Source organism: Chelonia mydas, chromosome 22, assembly GCF_015237465.2.
Source record: "Chelonia mydas isolate rCheMyd1 chromosome 22, rCheMyd1.pri.v2, whole genome shotgun sequence".
In the NCBI taxonomy this organism is placed as follows: domain Eukaryota; kingdom Metazoa; phylum Chordata; order Testudines; family Cheloniidae; genus Chelonia; species Chelonia mydas.
In genome coordinates this window covers 13,243,590-13,264,839 of record NC_051262.2, presented here as the reverse complement: position 1 = coordinate 13,264,839, position 21,250 = coordinate 13,243,590, and the positions used below count along the sequence as shown (strand labels likewise).

Genomic DNA, 21,250 nt, shown 5'->3' with positions numbered 1-21,250 from the left:
TCTTTCCAGTCTCCTAATCCCTTTTTTTCTCGAATAATATGTAGCATTTGTGTATTGCTTGTCTTGCTCAGTTTGCATAATGGTCAAGTTAAGATGGAATAAAGGAGAAACTTAAGTGCAATGTATATTTAGGTACAGGCCAATGAAATGTCAGATTTATTTTTTTAAATCTAATAATTAAACACTGACTGTATTAATTTTAGAAATGTCCTCCACTATATTAGAGGAGAAGGTTTACTGGAATGGGACAATGACTTCTGACTAAACAAGACATACCATGTAAACAGTGTAATTAGTATATCACGGATACTAAATGAATATATTAACAGTTAGGAGTCAAAAAATGAAACCAGTTGGACTTGACCAAGAGATAGGAGCCTGAAGATTGGTAAGCTCTTTTCAGGGATCTTTTTATAGACTTCTACTATATATTTCAAAAGGGAAAAACGCTCAATTATATAGAAAGTTCAGGTTCTGGTCTCCAGCGTGTAGGAAGGCATCTAGTTTATGGAGTCCAGCTATATTTGGTTCTTCTGGCCTGCTATGGAAAGCACAAAAACTTTTATAGGAGTATATTTTTTTACCCAGTGGAAATGAGGAAATTTTTCAAAAGCACCTGAGTGGCTTAGAAGGTTAAGTCCCAGGCATGTGAGTTACTTTGGTGCTTTTGAAAATTTTATTCAGGCAAATCATCTCTCTAGATAGCTGTGTGCTGTCATTTGACTGTCTCTGTCTCTGCTCCAGGGAGACTTAAATTAACTCTTCCTGTGCCTGCTGCTGAAAGATGAAATGGATCAAATTATGACAGCAAGTGCTGTAGATGCTGTTTTTCAGTGTGAACTGTTGGCTGCACAGGTGTTAATGGGATGGGGGAAAGAGAGATCAGAGCTGGGCTTGCAATTCCAACATTTTACTTTTTGCAGAGTAGTGATTTGAAAGATGGCTGGTTTGCTGCTGCTTGCTGGTGATGCACGGAAGTTTCTCCCTCATGCTTGACATGAGTAATTTTCTCTCTGAGTTCAGTTGGATTTGTCTTGCTTTCCTTTTCTAATTGGGGGTGCCTGTGTGTACACATCTGTATATATCATATATAGAGTGTAACACTATGGCATTGCATGATGATGTTTCTAAGCTCCTTTCACACTTGCGGATTTTTCCCCTCCTCCCCCGCCAGGACTATTGTCCCATGGAAGACCTTCCGCCAGGCCTTGCATGAGGTGCATCCAATCAGTTCAGGACTAGAGGCCATGGCTCTGAAGTCGACTATTGACTTGACATGCAATGACTACATTTCAGTGTTTGAATTTGATATCTTTACCCGACTCTTTCAGGTAAGGGCAGAGGAACGTGAGTCACTTGAAACACTTTGGAAATATATGTAGCCTACTGCTTAGATAGACCTTTACACTAGGCCTTAAATAGTAAAATAACACTGTTAATACTAATAAGACTTTTCTTTCCCCCATATATATATAAAATATTTTTAAGATTTAGAACTCTGCTGTTTGGTAGCATTGTGTGATATTTCTTGCCAAAGGGGGGAAAAAAGCTTTCTAAAAATAAATCGTAATTGTAGCACACTTTCAATATCCCTCCCCGAATCAATTTTTCCCACTTTAAAGGTCAGTTTTAAAACTGAAGTTGTGATAAACTTCTGTGAGCCAGGAAATGTGAAGCTCACTCAATCAGTCCATCCCTAACTCTCCCTTGTGCCCTTTTATTGTTGGATTTTTTTCTGTGAGGGCGTATTTAGGTTGGAATGACAATATGGAACTTCAGATTTCCTGGCTTTTGAGTTGCCGCAACCAAAATGTTATATAAGCATATCGTGTTTTCTATATGAAATAAACATCTATATTGTTGAATGGAATCAATATTAATTTTGGGTGAAAACCTAAAAGAAATCTGTGTCACCAGTAGTACTTGGATAAAGAATGCAGCTTCTGATGGGGCAATTGGATATTTAAAGTACAAACACTTACTACTTTGGCTCTGACTTGCCTTTTTCCCCCATGTGATAGGGTGGGTTGTAATTAAGATGTGTTTAGCTGAAAATTCCCATATGCAGTGTTGTAGTGCGGCTGGTCAAATTGTGTACCTCTCTCTACTCTAGTATGTGAAGAGTGGTTTAGGAGTTGTTATAGTTATGAGTATTGTAAACTGCTGTGCTTAGTCTCTTGACTTTGTGTGCATTAATAACAACAGCACTTAGCATTTGTACATTGCTTTATCCAGTCACAGCATTGTACAGACAATATTCTCACCACACCCTTGTGAGATTAGGTCATTAGGTATCGCTCTCCATATTTCACAGACAGAGAAACTGAGACAGAAGTGAAGTCACTTTCTTGAGGCCATGCAGCATGTCAGTGACAGAGCCGAGTCATAGTTTCTAGTTTGTAATCCTTCGCTTAATCTTCTGAATTACTCGTCTCTATCCCTGTCTCACCTCTGTTTCCCCAGAGTGGTGTGAGTGGTAGCCATTCCTGGGCTGCCTTCCTTGTGAGCAGAATGACTTATCCCTTGGTATTTGTTAAATGTGTATTGACTGGGATTTCTGTCCCAGTGGTGTTTGACTACTAAATTGATAAATGTCTCACTTTGTGGTTTCTTCCCCCCTTTTTTTCTACCTGTTATACATTCTGATTTATCCATTCTTCCTCACCTTTAAGGTTGCCTATCCTTCCATCTATCTAAAGGGGATACAGAAAGTGTTCTTTGATTTTGTGTTTTGGTCCGGTTGCTAGTTGAACAGAGTACACCGAGTTGCATAGTTTTTGTTTCTGTGAGCGCTAGTAGATAACAGCAATATTTATACCTCATTCTTCTCCCCCAGGGATGGCCACCAATCATAGCCTTGCACTGGCAGACTATAACGCTGTTATCTCCAAGCTTTGCGATACTTTTTGTTGCTCCATCACCTTACGGGCAAGTCCACTGTAGCCTCTCTGATTGAATTATCACAGAGGTGTGGCGGAAAGGGATTCTTGGGATGCCAAGACTTAGCTAGGGAAATTTTTCCTGTGTAGTTAAGGGGAAAGGGCCAATGTCTCTACAACTGAAACACCTCGCTATCTATGTTTCTGGCTTTCACTGCTTCCTTTTTGTTGCTGCTACACTTTGCATGTTGGTACGGTTTGTCACCATCCTGATGCTATTTTGTGTTGTCTCCAGGGGGTGACACTCAAATCCTAATGTTGCTTGATTGTAAATAAGTTTTAGCCCCTGCAATGGAATAAGAACTCCAGTTTATTGAAGAACTGACCTCTTTGGATTAAGGACAGTCATGTGCATGGGTACATCTTGGAAGTGCATGGTTAATGGTATTTCTTTTGTTGTTTCTTTAGCCATGGTCCTCTTTGCTCAGGAACTGGAATAGCCTAGCAGTGACTCATCCTGGTTACATGGCATTTCTAACTTATGATGAGGTGAAAGCTCGGCTTCAGAAATTCATTCACAAACCTGGCAGGTTAGTGCTTGGTAGCAGTTGCCTTTTTGAGGACTCTTGCCAACTCCTCTAGTTAGTTACTTTTGCAGCACCTGCTGTGTCAGAGGAGGGTCGGTCTGACAGAGGGGCCTTACTCGGTGTTTTGCTGGTTGCTGTTACCGTGCGCTGTGGTAGGGGAGGAGATTACTGCCTCTCATCTCTGGAGACCACTGGTTGCACGCTATGTTTAAAAATAAAAGGAGTAGTACTTGTGACCTTAATGTACTTGTGTACATTAAGACCTTAGTCTCTAAGGTGCCACAAGTACTCCTTTCCTTTTTGCGAATACAGACTAACACGGCTGCTACTCTGAAACTTTTAAAAATGGAAACCTTGTATAATCTTTTAAAAAACTTAATTTGAAACAGCAAGTGAGTGTGAGGACACTCATCCTTATTGCTGTGGATTCTGTGTTTAATCGTGCGTGCGCGCGCACACACGAGTTTTTAGATGCTTCACTCGTATCAGACTGCAGGGTTCTCCCTTTGCGCTACAAGTGAGCAAAGTGGTAAAAGCTGGTAGAAATCCTCCAGCTACTTCAGCTTGTCTTTATCTTTCATCTTGAGATAGCTAGACAGAGGCTACCTACTTGGTTCTTAACATTTTTTTGGCTGATCCAACCAAAACGAATTTCTGTTTTTGTCTCTTTTCAGTTACATATTCCGATTGAGCTGTACGCGACTCGGTCAGTGGGCCATCGGTTACGTCACTGCAGATGGGAACATTCTCCAGACTATCCCCCACAACAAACCTCTTTTTCAAGCACTGATAGATGGCTTCAGGGAAGGCTTGTAAGTAACTTTGCATCAGCCTGTCACCTGTTGTGCTCTTTCAGTCTGCGGTGAGTGTACAATGCATCCTGTTGCTGTGGCCCCTATGATTTACCTGCCTTAATCCCGTCACTAGTTAATGTACCTTTAGAAATGAGTGGGCTGATAGAACGTACCTATCACGTTTCAGTCTCGTGTCATTCTGGCTGGTGGTATGTGCAGTGTTTTGCAGCGGCCATGCAGCTGTTAGGGATATTGTGCGGGTGAGCATTACGCAGTCCGTCCTCTTTATTTACGCCCTGAATCAGCAAAGCACTTGTAAACCTATTAGTTGTCCTGTTGAGGTCGATGGAACTGCTCACAAGCTTGATTGTTTTACTGAACTGCGTTCTAAAAGAGGGAGTTTGACTCTCGAGAATATTCATAGAGAGAGCCATTTTTTTCATTGCTTGTCTCTACTCCCAATGCCACTGTTGAAGGTACATGTCTGGTTTGTAGTTTCCTGTCAACGTAGTCTCTTCTTCCATTTGACCCTATACTGATGTCACAAAAATTAGGATTATGAGTTATGACCTCAGTTTTCTTTCTTCGGGTGTTACAGTTTCATCATTAAGACATCACTGCAGGGTGGGTCATATAAGAAGAGAAGACTGGGGGCTGAGAGTGCCTTTTATTAAAAAAAAAATCAGAGTAATTTGATCATTGGCAAAAGGGAAACCATGAAAACAGACTTCCTGTTTGCGTATTGATAAGTAAGGTATATTAGGGGGCTTTCTCTGGTTTGAAAGTTCCTTTTCAAACCAAAGCACCTTGGATTCCCAAAGAACTGAGATGCTCAGTCTTTGCGTGGAAAAGTGCCCCTATGAGGTGATCCCAAGCTGAACCTACAGGTAGGTTTTTCTTTTGCTGAGTGATCAGTGTTCAAGTATAGTTGACCTCTGCATTTTAAAAAAGAGATTTAAAAAGGGATTTTAGAAAGAAAGAAAGGTGCCTTTCTTTAAATCTTATGTTATGTTTACTTGTTGTAGTTATTTATTTCCTGATGGTCGGAATCAAAATCCTGACCTGACCGGTTTGTGTGAGCCTACACCTCAGGACCACATTAAAGTTACACAGGTGAGCAAGAGGGCTCTGTCCTGTCAAACTAGCACCACTTCTCTCCTTTTTCTGGCCTCCTCATCTGCTTAATACACTGGTTCCTTGTGTACGAAGCAGCTGTGTCAGGTCTTGTAAGACACACAAAAATCTTTGAATGGTTGGGTTGGGGAAGACAGATTGAAAACATCAAACAACATCTGTGTCTAGGGCTGATAAGTTTTGGGTTCCTTGTTTAGAGTAATATGATAGTGCTGGCAGAAGGACACACTAACTCCTATGTCGTCTTTTATCCCTGACCTATGTGACCTTAAGTTGAACTTGAAGTACTATACTGGAAGGCTTCTAGGCTCCTTTAGGTTAGCTTCAAGTCCATTTTTTTTTCCAGAGGCTGACAGAAGCATTGCTTACGGAAGTCTCTAGCACATAAAATTGCAATGTAACCTTTGCAAGCGTCTGTTTCTGTTGAGCTGTGGTTTGATGCTGTGATTTTATTATTTTTTTTCTCTGTGTGAATATTGGGGTGGATTTCTTGTAGTTACGACTAATGAACCACGTTATATTCCAGAGTGAATTATCTGTTTTCCTTCCCTCAAGGAACAATATGAATTGTACTGCGAGATGGGCTCCACGTTCCAGCTGTGTAAAATTTGTGCAGAAAATGACAAGGACGTGAAAATTGAGCCATGTGGCCACCTGATGTGCACTTCCTGTCTCACCGCATGGCAGGTAAGGAATTGCCCCATTTGTGCACTCTTTCAGAGTGAGGTTGGTCTGTCTTTGGGCAGGGGTGATGTATCTTTTCCTTCCTTCCTTCTCAAACTGTTTAGATCAGGGGTGGGCAAACTTTTTGGCCCGAGGGCCACATGGGGGTTGAAAAACTGTATGGAGGGCCAGGTAGGGAAGGCTGTGCCTCCACAAACAGCCTGGCCCCCCACTCCCATCTGCCCCCTCCCACTTCCTGCCCCCGACTGCCCCCCTCAGACCCCCAACCCATCCATCAACCCCCTCCCCCCCGTCCCCTGACTGCCCCCTCCCGGGACCCCTGCCCCTAACCGCCCCCTGGGACCCCACCCTGTATCCAACCCCCCCGCTCCCTGTCCCCTGATTGCCCCGACCTCTATCCACACCCCTGTGACTCCCACTCCCAGCCCTCCCTGTTTCCTGTCCCCTAACTGCCCCCCTGAACCTCCGCCCCATCCAACCGCCCTCTGCTCCCTGACTGCCCCCCCGGGATCCCCCCCCCCCCCGCCCCCTTACCATGTGCTCAGAGCAGCAGGAGCGCGCCGCCCGGCCGGAGCCAGCTGCGCTCCCTGCGCTGCCCGGTAGGAGCGGCAGGTCAGAGCGCTGCCCGCGCGGCGGCTACAGGGGAGGGGCCGGGGGCGAGCCTCCCCGGCCGGGAGCTCAGGGGCCGGATGTGGCCCGCGGGCTGCAGTTTGCCCACCTCTGGTTTAGATCCTTATGGGTACCGACAATTTGGTGGTGGAGCTGAAAGCATAGTGTGAAATTCATATCAATACATCTTTTTTGCCTTGCTCCAACCGCAAAATAATAAAGGATGCTAGAGTGTTGTCCCCACAGGATGCAGACTTTGGACTCTGTGTTCAAAACTGGTTCTACTCACTAGACTCTCCTACCTTTTCCTCATTGTTGGTGCCCTAGCAGCTACTTTCTTGCCTTAAGAATAGTGTGTGTGGGAGGGAGGGCTTTTTAAAAACCCGTTTTTTTTGGTTTTACTCCAAATGATAAGGATCATGCTGTATTTATAGTGCAGTCTTAATTCCTGTTTCACTCCTTCCCTCCACCAAAATACACCTGCTAAAAAGATGATACTAAACTCCTTTGTCTGATAAGTTACTGTCCATTTTACTTGTTTTCATAACAGCCGTTGTTTTAATAGGTTTCTTCTCATTTCCCCCCACCCCCTTCAGGAATCGGAAGGTCAGGGCTGTCCTTTCTGCCGTTGTGAAATCAAAGGCACAGAGCCCATTGTAGTCGACCCATTTGATCCCAGAGGAGGAGGAGGATTATTGCGGCAATGTGCAGAGGGAGCTCCCTCCCCAAACTATGATGATGATGAAGATGACAGAGCAGATGATTCCCTCTTCATGATGAAAGAATTGGCCGGTGCTAAGGTAAAGGCCCCATTAGGCACATGCTGCTGGATGTGGCAATAGACACAGAGTAAGCTGGTTTGAGTCTTGTTGACTATGCACATTGGAGGTGTTGAGCCCCAGAATAGAAACTGCCCTCTGTATTTCCAGGTTGTGGTTGGTACAGAGATGGTAAGTTCCATACTATTGAAACTTACCAGTTCAGTCAGGCGATATTGTTCTACATACCAGAATCTCTGATACTGTATATATTGTCCTGGAAGGTGGGTCTTTGTCCAAGCCATTAGCAGGGTGACATAACTCAATTCATCTACTGAAATGCAAGACCTATATTTATAATACTTCTCTGCGTGCTGAGCGATGCTGCTTTTGATTTATGATCTGTAATCAGCCTTATCAGCAGAAAGTCATTTTCCTCAGTGCTGAGTATAAGCAACCAGCTAGAGAAGGAGTTTTTCCAAGGTGCTGATGACTGAACTAAGTAGAGGGCAGTCTGATTTGCTGAGGAAGTCAATTGGACTGTCGTCTTTGAATATGTTGTCTGATTAATCTGTGTAATAAAGGTCTGATGACTGCCTTCCATCAGTGCCACTTCCTGCCAGGGAAATGTGTTCAAGTAAGGCATTCTTTATGAATCACTGCACAGTGGGTTTTTTTTTTCTGTTGGCTTATTGCTGCCACTTGCCCATCAGCAGTTAGTTGTTCTGGTGCCTAGGGAAAAAGATTTTGAATCAGACTTTTTTTTTAAATAGTTAGTTTCACTTTATATAAAATAGGGCCTTCTAATTAAGAATTCTCTGTTCAGATTTAATGATAATCCGTGCTGATTCATCCCTGTTATAAATTCTTTTGTAGTCAGCAGTTGAAGTTCCAGGCCACCGTCTTGGAGATGAGTGCTATGCAGCTTGGCATTTCTTGGGGTCAGGACACAGTTCCGTTGACATGACCTGACTTCCATTGTGGTTTGCAGTAGGCAAGTGCTCCGGATGTGCCAGCACCAGATGCTTACAAATTCTGTCAAGCTGTTCAAAGTAACCATGCTCTAGCCTGTATCATAAAGCAACTCTTATAAAGATAAGGAAAAAAGGAGTGACTGTTCTGATTTGTCAGGTGGTGAAACAGTTATCCAAGGACAAGAAGGAAGGTTTTGACACCGCTCCTGGGGCACGCTAATGATTGCTGTAAGTGCCGTGCCGTCCCGTCATGGCAAAGGGACAACTTGCACACCTCTATAATATAACTCTGTGCTCTGCCATTAATAGAGTGGAGCATGCCCTCTGATGGTGAAAAGAAAATATGCCTACTGCAAATCCAGTACCAGTATTAAAGAATAGTTGGTCCAACCAAACAATTTATCAGCATTTTAGAGTGAGGTTTTTAGGAATGTGCTCTGTGGCTGAGTGCCAGAGTTGGGCCTGTTGGTGATTCACAAGGTTGGTTTCAGGCAAATGCTGCAGTGCTATGAAACAAACATGACCTCGTATTGCATGCTCGGTGTTAATGTAGTAATTTCATTACAAGCTGCAGCAAGGTAACGTGAGGTGCAGAACTTGAAGGCAAGAGGGGTGTGGTGCTTTAGATAGGATGTCTTCTCTACAGTTTGGCTCTTGTTCATTTTCTTTATTTTCTCTTTCCAGGTTGAGCGCCCTCCTTCTCCATTCTCAGTGGCTCCACAAGCCCCACTTCCCCCAGTACCCCCACGACTCGATCTTCTGCAGCAACGCGTGTCCATCCCTTCTGGAGCTTCCAGCCCTGGGACCACTTCCAAGGTGAAGTCTTCTTTTCACCCTCCTCCAAGGTCCTTTATTGAATGAGGAGGAGATATGGGAAAAGTTTTGGACTGTCCTGACTCTTTCTTCAGACTCTACCTTTTCTTCCTTCCTCTCCACAAGTCATTTCAGACCAGCTCTTTTCTTCCATCCAAGGAGGGCCCACAGTTCCCCCAGAAAGCAGTTTGTCCTTCTCAGTCTTCAACCAGTACACCTCTGACTACTCCACGTGGAGCTGCATTTATGGAACTGTGTTTGTTCCAGCTACTAGCCTAGCTGGGTGAAGTTGGTTCTTATATTCCCTTTCCAGGTTTTCCCCCAAGCATTTCTTTTTCCAGAGAGAGAATTAGGGAAGGGGAAGGGCGTTAGAGGGAAGAGATGGTCATATTTCCTTTATGACCAGTAGAAGGAGGAAGCACAGTTTTGGTAGCATTGGGCATATTAGTGGTTGTTAGTTTTTTTGGAGTGGGTGGGAGAGGCTGTGGGTTGGTGCTGAAAGGTCAGGTGGGAAAATAACCAATCTTATTAATCAGTGTTTGATAAAAATTCACTTGTGAATTCAATCTGTACAAGAAGTTCGATGAAATAGTGAGAATTCTGGTAGGGATCCTTTTTGGTGCCATTGTGAGCAGCAAGAAAGCAAACCTGGGACTTAGTATGTATTCCTAGCCATAAATGGTTAAATGTTGTATCTAAAGGTCTATGGAGGATATAGCTGGGAGTTATTTCACGTTCTATGGCTGCTCTAGAGTTAATTTCGTGTAAGAAGCGTCCTAACTGGGATAAGTGCAGTGGGCTGGACTTCCTGCTTGTTAAGCTGTGGTTTTAAATGTCTGATGTTGTCTTACAGGCTGCTCCTGGTCCCCTCCATAAAGATAAACCTTTGCCGGTACCTCCAACGCTCAGAGATCTCCCACCACCGCCCCCACCAGACAGGCCATATTCCATTGGGGCAGAGAGTCGACCTCAGAGACGTCCTTTACCCTGTACACCAGGAGACTGTCCTTCCAGAGACAAATTACCCCTCGTACCTTCCAGCCGTCAGGGGGAGCCCTGGCCATCGCGGCCAATTCCAAAAGCGCCGTCTGTAGCTCTCAGTCCTAGTGACCCTTGGGCAGGAAGAGAGTTGACGAACCGGCACTCGCTCCCATTCTCACTACCATCTCAGATGGATTCCAGACCTGATGCTCCTAGGCATGGGAGTACACTCAGCTTAGACACCACAGTGGTAAGTCACCCGAGATGGTGGCACCCTGCTTTCTAGTGGTGCAGGCCTGCTTCCTGTGAGCGGGAGAGACGGGGAATGCTGCTTGTATAGACTTCTCTGAAGTGATGATAAAGCTGAACTGTCATTTTTGTTCACATTTTTCATACAAATTATAAGTGCTGGATCAAGAGTTGTGAGCAATAAAATCCTCCCATGGGATGTCATTGCCCTGACATTATGCATCACACCCAGCCCAGAGTGGTCTGTAGGAGGGGAGACTTCAGTCCTTTGGCTTCTCTTTTGAGATGGCCAGGAACGTGGTCAGGTAGTGCTGGTTGTGGTGGGCTTTTTTGGGGTGTGGTTTCCTTGTCCATTGACAGCTGGACTAAGAGCCCAGCTCGTTTTAAATGGTTGCGATCAGTTGGCAGCAATTTACAGTCACTGTTGACTTTGGGTCTGTGTTGCGTGTGGGACTGATACCCCCACCACCATCTGTAACACATTGCGATGCAGTATATTTCAGTCGAGAAGAAATGCTTCCCAGAACATGTTACTTTCTCTCATTCTTTAACCCTTATCTGTTGCTTCCTCCAACTCCAAGCTTCTTCAGAGTTTGAAAGCCAGTGTACTTTTTAGATATCAACAAATTCTTTTGCAGGTACAGGGTTTCTTGAAATGGATGATTCAGAATGTCAAAGAAACTCTCCTTTCTCAGACAAGAGTTGGTGCTTCGGGTGATGGGACATTGATGTCTGTTTGAATCTGCTGACAGAAGTGCTATTTCTAACCTATGGTTTCTTCTTTGCAGAACTTGAACAGTGGCCCCCCAACAGGCTCAGAATATGAGCACCCCAAAATAAAACCCTCTTCATCTGCCAATGCTATCTACTCTCTAGCGGTCAGGTGTGTTACTTTTGAATGAAGGCTCTTTTCTTGTAGTAGAGATAATCAATTTCAGGATTGCTGTAGATGTAGAGAGGGCAGAAATGTACTTCTGGGTCTCTATTTACATCTCAGTACTCTTTGGTAGCAGGGTTAGAATCTGACATTATATAGATGGCCTGAGTTTAGGATTCAAACTCTGGATTGTTAAGAACATACAAACAAGGAAAAGTAAATCTCTCAGCAAGTATCCTTAGTATTAGATCTACAACTGGTAATTTCGAGTGTTACTGGAATGGTAATTACCCAGAATTGTTGCAGTCTCAGACAATGTGGTGTGCAGTGTCCTGTGCCTTAGACACAGCAGTACATATGGTATGAGGGAGTATATATGTTGAAATGAGGTTGAAATGTGAGATCCTCCAGTGGCTAGGATTTCTCTATGGCACTGTTACCATGCACCTTGGACAAGACTTTTGCTTATTATTTCACCCTCAAATCAGGTCTCACACTTACATAGCTCGGAATTCCAATAAGCCAGGTTGTTGCTTCAGTCAGAATCAGTTTGAAAAGCCTTGCTTGAAGCTTTGGCTTTCAGTGCTTGAGAGCTGATGGTTGCCATTTTGTTGTTGTTTGGATTAGCTGCTTTTCAAACTGATTTAGTTGTTTGGCTTAACCGTGGTTTGTTTTTATTTGCATTAACTGTTTTTCAAACTGATTGCGGTGGTGTTTGGATGAACTGGTTTTCACATGCTCTTGATCTTCTTCCTTCTGCCCCCAGACCGCTGCCCGTGCCAAAACTGCAACAGGGGGAGCAGTCTGAAAGCGATGAGGACACTGAATACATGTCACCATCCTCTCTGCCTCTGGTGCCTCCTGGTTCTGCCCAACAAAAAACAGAGATCAAGCTGCCTTTGGAAATGACTCACGGTTTACGGTGAGATTATAGTTGTGTCTGCTGCATTTACGACCCCACCTATCCAAGGAGGCTTGTTCATTTATTCTGGCTGAGGTTTTGGTCCCGTGGTTTATCTGCTGCCTGGTTCCCTCTGGTATTGACCAGATCTAGATTAGAGTAGTGGGGTAAATGAAATGTGAACATTGCTCTGGTCTGAGTCCTTTTATAGTGGATTCAGTTCACCCCTGCCCCCAGGCCATTTTTGTTGTTGGTCCTTTGACACCAGCAGACATAGAAATGTGACATTCCATGTACAGCTTTGTTCCCTCACTTTCCAGGTATACCAGTTACATTTTGATCTGTTACGTTGCAATGGAGACAATGTCAGAATGTGTATGAGAGCAAATATTCTCTGAAAGAAAGTAGGTAGCAGAGCTGTGCTTCATATCACAGTATGCATCTGAGAGGAATCTACATAACAGATTGTAGGTGAGGAGGAAACTACTGTTGCATATCTTAAGGGAACATTTTTTTCCACCTTTCATTCAGAGAGTTGGAGTGTGATCAGCCAAATAATGTCTGTATGTATGAAGCTATGTACAACATTCAGTCCCAGGCAACATCCGCTGACTTGGAGACCACCAACACTTCTGGTGAGTGGGCATCAATGCATGTTATAAAGCACCCATGAGAGAAATTGGGTAGGAGTGAATTGATAAGATTCCCAATTTAAATAACATTTAAGCGATCATTTAACAGAGGTGTCACTTGCTGTTGAAGGTAAATAGTTTGTCATATGCGTAAGTGTTCAATTGGCGTTGCCTACAGACTGCAAACTGGGATGTCAGTAAAGAGAACCTAATTTAACATGGCTTGAAGACACTCATCGGTTGTTCAAAAGAAATCATTGTTATAAAGGTTTTGTATGAAGTGGTAGTTGCTGTAGGTAGCTGGGATGGAAAATGTCAGCCCAGACTTGTCATCTTTGTTTCCAGCTGTTCCCATTAATTCTCCTCATTATTATTGGTAATTTTTACTGAATTTATGAAATTCGTCCCTGTGTGTGTATCTGACACATTCCTTTTCTAGTGTGATCCATTTCAAGTTGCTGATTCTCAATGGAGTAGGCAAAGGCCTATGCACCAATGTGGCAGTTGTGATTAGTGGAGATATCACACGGCAGGTCTCTAGGGCAAATTTTTTGGGGTGCTAGCATTCTCACTGATGTCCCAAGGAGTTTTCTGTCATTGGAGATCAAGGTGTACCCAAATCTTGACCCTTTTGGGGACTGATGCAAGACCTGTCTCTTCTCACAGCCCGTGCCCCACATTAACACAGCTTCAAAATGACTTGGCTATTGCTTCTTGGAAGGGAATAGCCAAGAATGAGCCTGCTCCAGATAATACATATATTGATGGAGAGATGGCGTGTTTGTGTCCTTTTCCTGGCAGAATGATGAATTCCATTTTATATGTTATGCCCTGGATACTACTGTGATTGATGCATTAGAAGATAGATAGTTAACTTTACTAGAAAGGTAAAGAACAACCCGCAGCTGCACACACAGACCTGCCTGCAGAAGGCTGTTTGGCGGGACACAAAGTGTACAGTGTCTCTCGTGCCCCCTTTTGCTTTCTGCCTAGTTGAATGCCAACTGCAGAAACTCAGGGAGCACTCAGCCAAGGTGGATTTGATCTTAAAGGCATCTGCATTGCTCCGCAAGCATAGTGTAAAGTTTAAAATTAAGCAGGAAAACTGAAGAGTTTGTGTGTTTGTGAGACACTTGGGTTTTTTAAAAAATGTACCATGTGAGGCAGGGCTAGGTATTTACAACTCTTCCACTGTGATACTTTTTACTCACTGCCTCCTGGAAAGAACTTCTTCTGGACTAGGGTTTCAACAAGAGACCCTTAGCTATCTGCTCTGCGAAGGCATGTGGACTGATGTGAATGGAATATAGCCTGTCTTAAGAAAGGGAAGGCTCTGTTCAAGCACTTGGAGCTAATTGTGTGTGTATTTTTCTAGATGAGGGGGATATGGCTGCAGCCAGTGCTACCAATGGCCCAGAAGAGTCTGAGAATGAGGAAGATGGATATGATATCCCCAAACCACCTTTACCAATTGCCACAGCTCGTCGCACACTGTCTGATATCTCCAATGCCACTTCTGCCTTCAGCCGAATGTCTCTGGATTGTGATCCCATCACAGGTGAACACCCTTACCTCCTGATTTTGCAGCAGTATGTGATGATTTGGTACAGATCTTTGAAGCTTCTCTGTCACTAACTTGTTATTGCCTTTATGCTAGAGAAGAATCAGTTCTGTATTCCAGAGGTACTCCAGTCCTGAAGGGTTAGGGTTGATTTAGATCTTAACATGTGCTGCACTAGCCATTTAAACCATTTGGTGTTTGGATTAGCAGTTGGCAAAACCCATCATATTCACCTGGTCATCAAGAATACTCCTCTATGGAAATTAGGTTTACCTGTAGCACTCACTGGCAGGGGAAGTAAGACACAGACTATAGCTGGACTTAAAACTGAGCTTTCTGATGTTATTGCCCCTAAAGACACTGGTAACTCTGCAGGCAAAAGTAGTAAGAAAGACCAATCTTTGATCTTCTGCATCCGATGAAGTGAGCTGTAGCTCACGAAAGCTTATGCTCAAATAAATTTGTTAGTCTCTAAGGTGCCACAAGTCCTCCTTTTCTTTGTGCTAGGTCAGACTCTTGGGTATCATTCTTTGCCAGCAGATGGAGATGGTGTTCTGAAACTGTTTGGTGATGTCTACTCTGTAGAGAGAAGGGACTTGCTAGTTGTTTCTGTCTCCAGGCTGTAGAAAATAGTGCTGTCCTGGCTCACACAGACTTGGTAAGAGAAAATCAAGGCTCACTCTGTGCAAAAATCTTGTATGAGCCTGGGACTTCTATTCTGCAACTATCTAGTTACATCTGTTGGAGGCACTGACCACCTTGGGGTTATTAGTCTTGCATCTTGTGGGGCTACTCTAGTGAGGAGTTCAGCATGTCTGATTTCCCCCCAGGAATCAAAGGCTACTCCCAGAGGAAGAGGATGTGAGAGCTGTGGCAAGGGGCTCAGAGGGAGAAGCAGGAAACAGTGCTTCCTGCTCCCAAGTCCTCTAACCTAGCAGAGACTCTAAGCAAAGAGCAGCTCAGAGTAACACCTTGCCTCTCAGATTCTCCTGGCAACACCCTTCAGAGGGTGTCTTCCTTGCCTTGATCAGTGCCTTCCAGATCTTTGCCTGGAAGTTTCAGATTCCAGCTTTCCTTCCTGCTGAGCCTCCAAGAACTTTTCCCTGAGTCTGCTCTTCAGACTTCCAGCTTCCGCTCCCTCAGGATGCTCTCCTCCAGCCCTGGGAAAAGCAGCAGGACTTTAATAGGTTTGCCACACATGCCCTTCCCGGCATCTCCTCTCAGTGCCCCACAGCGTTCATAGAATACCATGGGTGGGATAAAAGAGGAGCAGAATCTGCCATCTTTCTGTTTCCAGCTGTGCCACTGACTCACTGTGTAACCATAGGGTTAAGGGTCTTCCTGGCTCTGTGCCTCAGTTTCCCTATCTGTAAAGTGGAGATAATGATACTGTCCTTCCTTTGTAAAGTGCCTTGAGATCTACAGATGAAAAATGCTTTAGGGGAGGGCTAAGTATTATGGTTTTGGGGAGTTTTCGTTGCTGTCTGAATCATGGGGTATTGGCTCTTGTCAGAGGCTGGCTACTAGGTGGGATGGACCATTATGGCAATGACTCTGCTCTCATGTCCTGTACCATAAAACGTAGCTTCCTATACACTTGTAACAAGGCTCCGTACTCATGGCTACTGTTTTAGCATGACCTGCTGTCTCTGAAACATCATCCAGCTTATGGTGAACTACCTATTTCTAAGGCAAATTGTGGAGGGAGTTCCTGTTCGCAATTGTACAAAAGGCTTTTTGTTTGTTTTTAAGCTGCTTGTTTTTCCTGGAAGATTAGTGATTCGAACTGCATGTTGATGGATGAGGCAGCTTCAGTGAATTGGTTGCCTGTTGTGCTTTTGGTACATTTTTCAGAGAGCCTGCATCATGGTGACTGCTTCCTTCCTGACACCAGTGCTTCAGGGCCGGCTCCTTTTAAACTAGATTGTTTGGGAGTTCTTACTCTAAGGGCTTGTACACTTTTTGCAGAAGTTTATCCTATTGGAAAATGCCATCTTCAGGCACCTGAGGGGTTACGCCTAAAGGCAAATCAGACTTTCTTAAGATGTTCAGCATTCATGTTGAAAAGTTTCCAGTGATTTGAAAAGTAGGACAAAATGTTTTCTTCAGCTGTTAAAGGTTAAAATGAGAAGACAACTGTAAGGAACATGGGATAGCAAACAGTGATATCTGAAGGGGCAGTGTTCCTAGACACTGGGCAGATTTCCACTGGCAAATCAGTGACTGATGTTTTTGTTACCTTTTCACAAGAGGATACAACATGTGGCCCTTGGGAAGGTAGACGCTGGAATAATTCATGGTGAGGACAGGCTGAAGAGGCTGAGTTTGCTGATCTGCTGTAGCAGGGTTACTGTTGCTAGGTAGGGTACCCTTCCACTGGACCTGTTGCAGAGGGAGTGGGGGATGTGGCAGAGAAGTGCAAAAGCAGGAGCAGACCTGGCCCTGAGACCACAATGGCCAGGTCTCATTAGAAAAGAGCAGTGCCTGATAAATTAGGTAATAAGTGAGTGGTTAACCAGGGGGGTTTCCCAAGCCTTAGACACATACTGGGATGTGTGGTGAGATTTTTTGCATATTCCTTGTACTTGCATTGTTTTTCCAGACCTCTTTCTTACTCTCGTTTTGCTATCTGAGGTCTGCTCACACGCTTACCCAAATAGCTCCCATTTGCTTGGTCTTGTTTCTATAAGCAAAACCAGTAGGATTTACTAATTATTTACTAAACCTCTGTAACCATTTTTGTGCACCAGGGAAGAGGAGATGAGATAAACTGAAGTTGAAAGGATGGGCTGGCTGGGAAAAGTGGCTTGTGGTGCCAGGGCTACTACAGTGTTCTAAAGCTGCCTGTTAACGCAACAATCACTTGTCTTCTTCCAAAATAACCCAGTTGTTTCTCCCTCTAGGTTCTTCCGATGGCTCTCAAGTTCCAGAAAGGCCGCCGAAGCCCTTACCGCGGAGGATAAACTCTGAACGGAAAGCCGGGAGTTGTCAGCAGGGTGGCGCTGGCACCAGCACATCGCCCCAACTTTCCAGTGAGATTGAGAACCTTATGAGCCAGGGATACTCATATCAGGACATTCAGAAAGCACTGGTCATTGCACATAACAATATTGAAATGGCCAAGAATATTCTCCGGGAATTTGTCTCCATTTCCTCCCCTGCACACGTGGCCACATAGCACATCACCTCCCTGCCTACAACTTCTGTGGACCAACGGCCTGGGCAGCCCATAGCCCAGCTGCAACCGCAAGGAGGAAGGGGTTCCTTGAGAGACATTGTGCTCAATTCAGCCCTGCCTCTTAAGAGAATCAGTTATCAGGTTTCTGTGGTTCCAGATTTCAAAGCAATGGAATGAAACGGAGCGGATAGATGTGTATACAGTGTGTGTCTTGGCATCGTTTTGGAGTCCTTCACCCCCGCCTCTTGTTTGGGAGTACAGATTTGTTTCAAAGGGCATTGGTAGAAATAGGTATCATGACAAGTGATTCCAGAGCTCATGCTCTGGGGGTGGGCGAGTGTTTTGTGCTGTGAATTCTAACTGAATGCTCGGAAAATGTCTCCAGGTTGATGTGGTGTGTCCTGTGGTTCATGGTACTAGATTGGGACCTGTTCACTGCTGTGTGTTTGGCTCAGGATTTTTAGAGCAGTCTGTAGGTCGCCCTCTGCTGGGAATACATAGGAGATCTAGGAAGAGATGATTAGATTGCTTCCGTTTACTGTAGCATTTCTCCTGTACCCATAATTATTGCTCACAATTTAAGTCCTCCCCTTTAGCTGGGATACAAGTGTGACTGGCAGCAGTCAGGTATTTTTAGCTCCTTAGTGCTGGGAGGTGGATTTCTCTCACCATGTGTCGCATTGCTGGCACTGGAATCCAGGGAGTTAGATATGTTGAACTTGGCGGGGCGGGGGGAGAGTCTTTTGGGGAGGGTAGGCATGGAGAACTGGCTGCTGCTTATCTTTTTAGCCCAGAGCATCTTGTGCTTCAGTGCTTCAACTTGCTTACAGCTGTGTTGGACTTGAGTAGCTACCACTGGATACTCCCATGCACTCTTTCTGTAGGAGTGTTGCATCTGGTAAATATGACGATTTATTTATCTTAATTGCATGGTGGCTATAGCACACTAGTGGCCTTCACACACATTCCATCCTCTCCTTTAGAGAGCGCTTGTGGGAGCCACTCACCTGTGTGCCAGGTTTTGTGGAGTAGGTAGGTGCAACCAATGTATCTCATCAGTATCGTGTCTGCTTTGTAGTAAAAATGCAACAAAATTCTCTCTGAGGCTGTCTGTCACAATAATATGGGGCTTGCTTCCCCTTTATTACACCAGGGAATTGTCAGAGCTTGTGTCAGACAGGAGATCAGAGGAAATTGTATAGTTATGAAACAATCAAACTGGACTTTAAAAGTTGGTGTTCACCTATTTTGGAAAAACCTGACTTTCTAGTATCCTGTTTACTCAGTCCCTTTCAATTTGGGTGTCTTTGGTGTTCGCGAAGAGACTGATTCTTTCAGAGAGGAATTAAGGAGAGATACAGAGACGATAGTCTGACAAATGAACAAAATGCGCATGTATTCAGTGCACATTAACTTTTCAGATTGTGCCCGGAATTATTTGGCTCGCTGTTGAATGTCAGTAGTATGAATGAACAGCAGTAGTGACTAAATGACTATTTATGGCTTGAAATATCTTTAGGGGTGCGAGACTGTTTGATGTAGTTCATCCCTTTTACAGAATCTGGTAGTCAGATCAGGAGCCTGAAATTGACAGAGGGAATTTAACAAGAGTAATAGCAAATATTACAGAAGGGAACAAAGTACTAGATTCTCATTTTATGTGGAACATAATGATTATCTCTGAATCTCCACCCTTATCGTTGTATGTGCAGTGGGATCCAGGTGACATAAATGCATGAACTGTCCGCTCTTTTCTCCTTTCCTCCCTTCTTTGGTAAAGAAAATATCGTCTGGAATGCTAGGGAGAGCAACTCTCTGTGCGGTACAATCACTGCCCATCAGCATTGCTGCTGTTTCAGCGCCAGAGGTATAATTTGCAAACACAGCTTGATGCTGTGGTTTGTGTTGGTGCGAGATGGGAGATGCTTACTGTTCACTGTAATAGTGCAAAGTCAAGTTGTGTGACTTCAGCGTGAGTTGCATGTGCATCGCTGAGGGCAGAGTCCAGCCCTAGTGAAGTCTTGAGCTGTAAAGGGAAGGGTGATTGTCTGCCCTCCATGGAATATACCTTAATCTGCTGTTCCTCTGCCCGTGCACGTGACAGACAGCAACTAACAGGTCATGTCTTGTTGTTTTTGTGTGAAATGCTGTGACAATAATACATAGCAGGCCGTGGTCAGCATGTCTTTCAGACCTGGTTGGTTGCAGGTCTAGTGCAGGAACAGCTGAGGTTGGTACAAGGGCAGCTCTGTTCTCTTATTACATCTGCATGATGCAGTGGTAGTTTTGATACTGACCAAGCAATTTCTGGAGTATCTGAATCATTTCGTGGTCTGTGCTTGTCCAAAATGTGCTTCAGAAGCAAATAGTGACCCTTCTGACATGAAGACTACTCTTTTCTACCCTTTCTTGGTATCTGTCTCTAAAGCTGCCACTAACTCCCGGTTGGTTTTGCAGCCACTTCGCTTATAACTTTCTCTGCACGGTCAGCCCGGGTGTTTCAATGTGCACTGTGGCTGCATTTTCAGCAGCGTTAGTGCTTCTGCCGTTGCTGCACGGCAATTAAATTTAACCAGCTAAAAAGCCTGAACTGTTGTCCTGCTGTGCAGAGAGCCTGTTGTTCAAAGCAGCAGTGTCCTATTCCTTGTGGACAGTCCATTTTCACAGGCTTGTCCTGTTGCTAATTAGATCATGCCTAGCAAAGCTTTGACAGACCTCTTTTCAGGGTTCGGCCATGGAGGTTCATTGCCTGTGGACATCATTCCAGGATTAGAGATTTGAAGGCAATCCTTGTGGTGTGGATCTCTGACGTTATTTTTATGCATGTGTCCTTTCTGCCCACTGTTTGTGTCTTAAACTTATCTGAGAAACTTAAGTGGCTTTTTCTCCTTGAACACGTGAATGTTTGTAACAGTCTGCGAGTGTTGCCGAAGCATAGCCGAGCCAACAGCGCTTCCTAAGGTGGTTCTCTGTGGAGTAAAGTGAAGCACTTTGTGGTGTATTTTCCTTGCTGCTTTTCTTTTGCAGAGGTAACCTTATGATTGCCCCATCCCACCCCTGTGTCTTTATTCCAGAATGTCAACGTTTTATTTTACTTTAAAAGAAAGAAATGGAAGAAAGAAGAAGAAAAAAAAAAAAAAGCCAAATGTCTAGTGCCTTTAAGAGAATGCTGCATCTCCAGGCTGGATCTGAGTACCCTCTTGTGAAAACTTAGAGCCTCAACTAGACTAGCCTTATCGATGCCTGTGAGTGCAACTGCTTTGAAGGGGATGGAAGTGGCGGGTGGGCGGGAGGAGAGAGAGAGAGAGATCGGGGAGAGTCACTTCAGAGATGACCCTGTGTTTTGTAGCATTTCAACTGTGGAGGTTTCTTACCTTATCCCTGTTACTAACGGTGACTTGTCTGGATTGGTGCTGTAATAAGCTTGGTGTGAAGACAGTAGAATTGTAATACAGGATTCTTTTTGCTTTTAACAAAACCAATCAGAGTTCTGGTCATAAAAATGCTGTTTGTCCCCCACCTCTCACCCCAGGAAACAAAGCAAGCAACATACAGTCCAGTGAGAGAGGAGTAATAAAATGCAGTGGTACCAGATTGTGTTTCACCAAGTGGCAATCAGCAGGTAGCTGTGACTGCAGA

General features: G+C 44.4%; 1 protein-coding gene across 1 annotated transcript in view; it reads left to right on the top strand.

The window, feature by feature from the left end:
- CBL (Cbl proto-oncogene) overlaps positions 1–20,736 on the top strand; it is a 52,770-nt gene extending 32,034 nt beyond the window's left edge. Inside the window, exons 4-16 of the mRNA XM_037882230.2 lie at positions 1,175–1,331; positions 3,348–3,469; positions 4,141–4,278; positions 5,286–5,373; positions 5,950–6,081; positions 7,284–7,487; positions 9,104–9,235; positions 10,086–10,463; positions 11,251–11,345; positions 12,106–12,261; positions 12,772–12,875; positions 14,248–14,430; positions 17,337–20,736. Coding sequence (XP_037738158.1) covers positions 1,175–1,331; positions 3,348–3,469; positions 4,141–4,278; positions 5,286–5,373; positions 5,950–6,081; positions 7,284–7,487; positions 9,104–9,235; positions 10,086–10,463; positions 11,251–11,345; positions 12,106–12,261; positions 12,772–12,875; positions 14,248–14,430; positions 17,337–17,611 — 2,164 coding nt within the window. The 3' untranslated portion in view covers positions 17,612–20,736. The remainder of the gene's footprint in view (positions 1–1,174; positions 1,332–3,347; positions 3,470–4,140; positions 4,279–5,285; positions 5,374–5,949; positions 6,082–7,283; positions 7,488–9,103; positions 9,236–10,085; positions 10,464–11,250; positions 11,346–12,105; positions 12,262–12,771; positions 12,876–14,247; positions 14,431–17,336) is intronic.
- Positions 20,737–21,250: the final 514 nt, after the last annotated feature.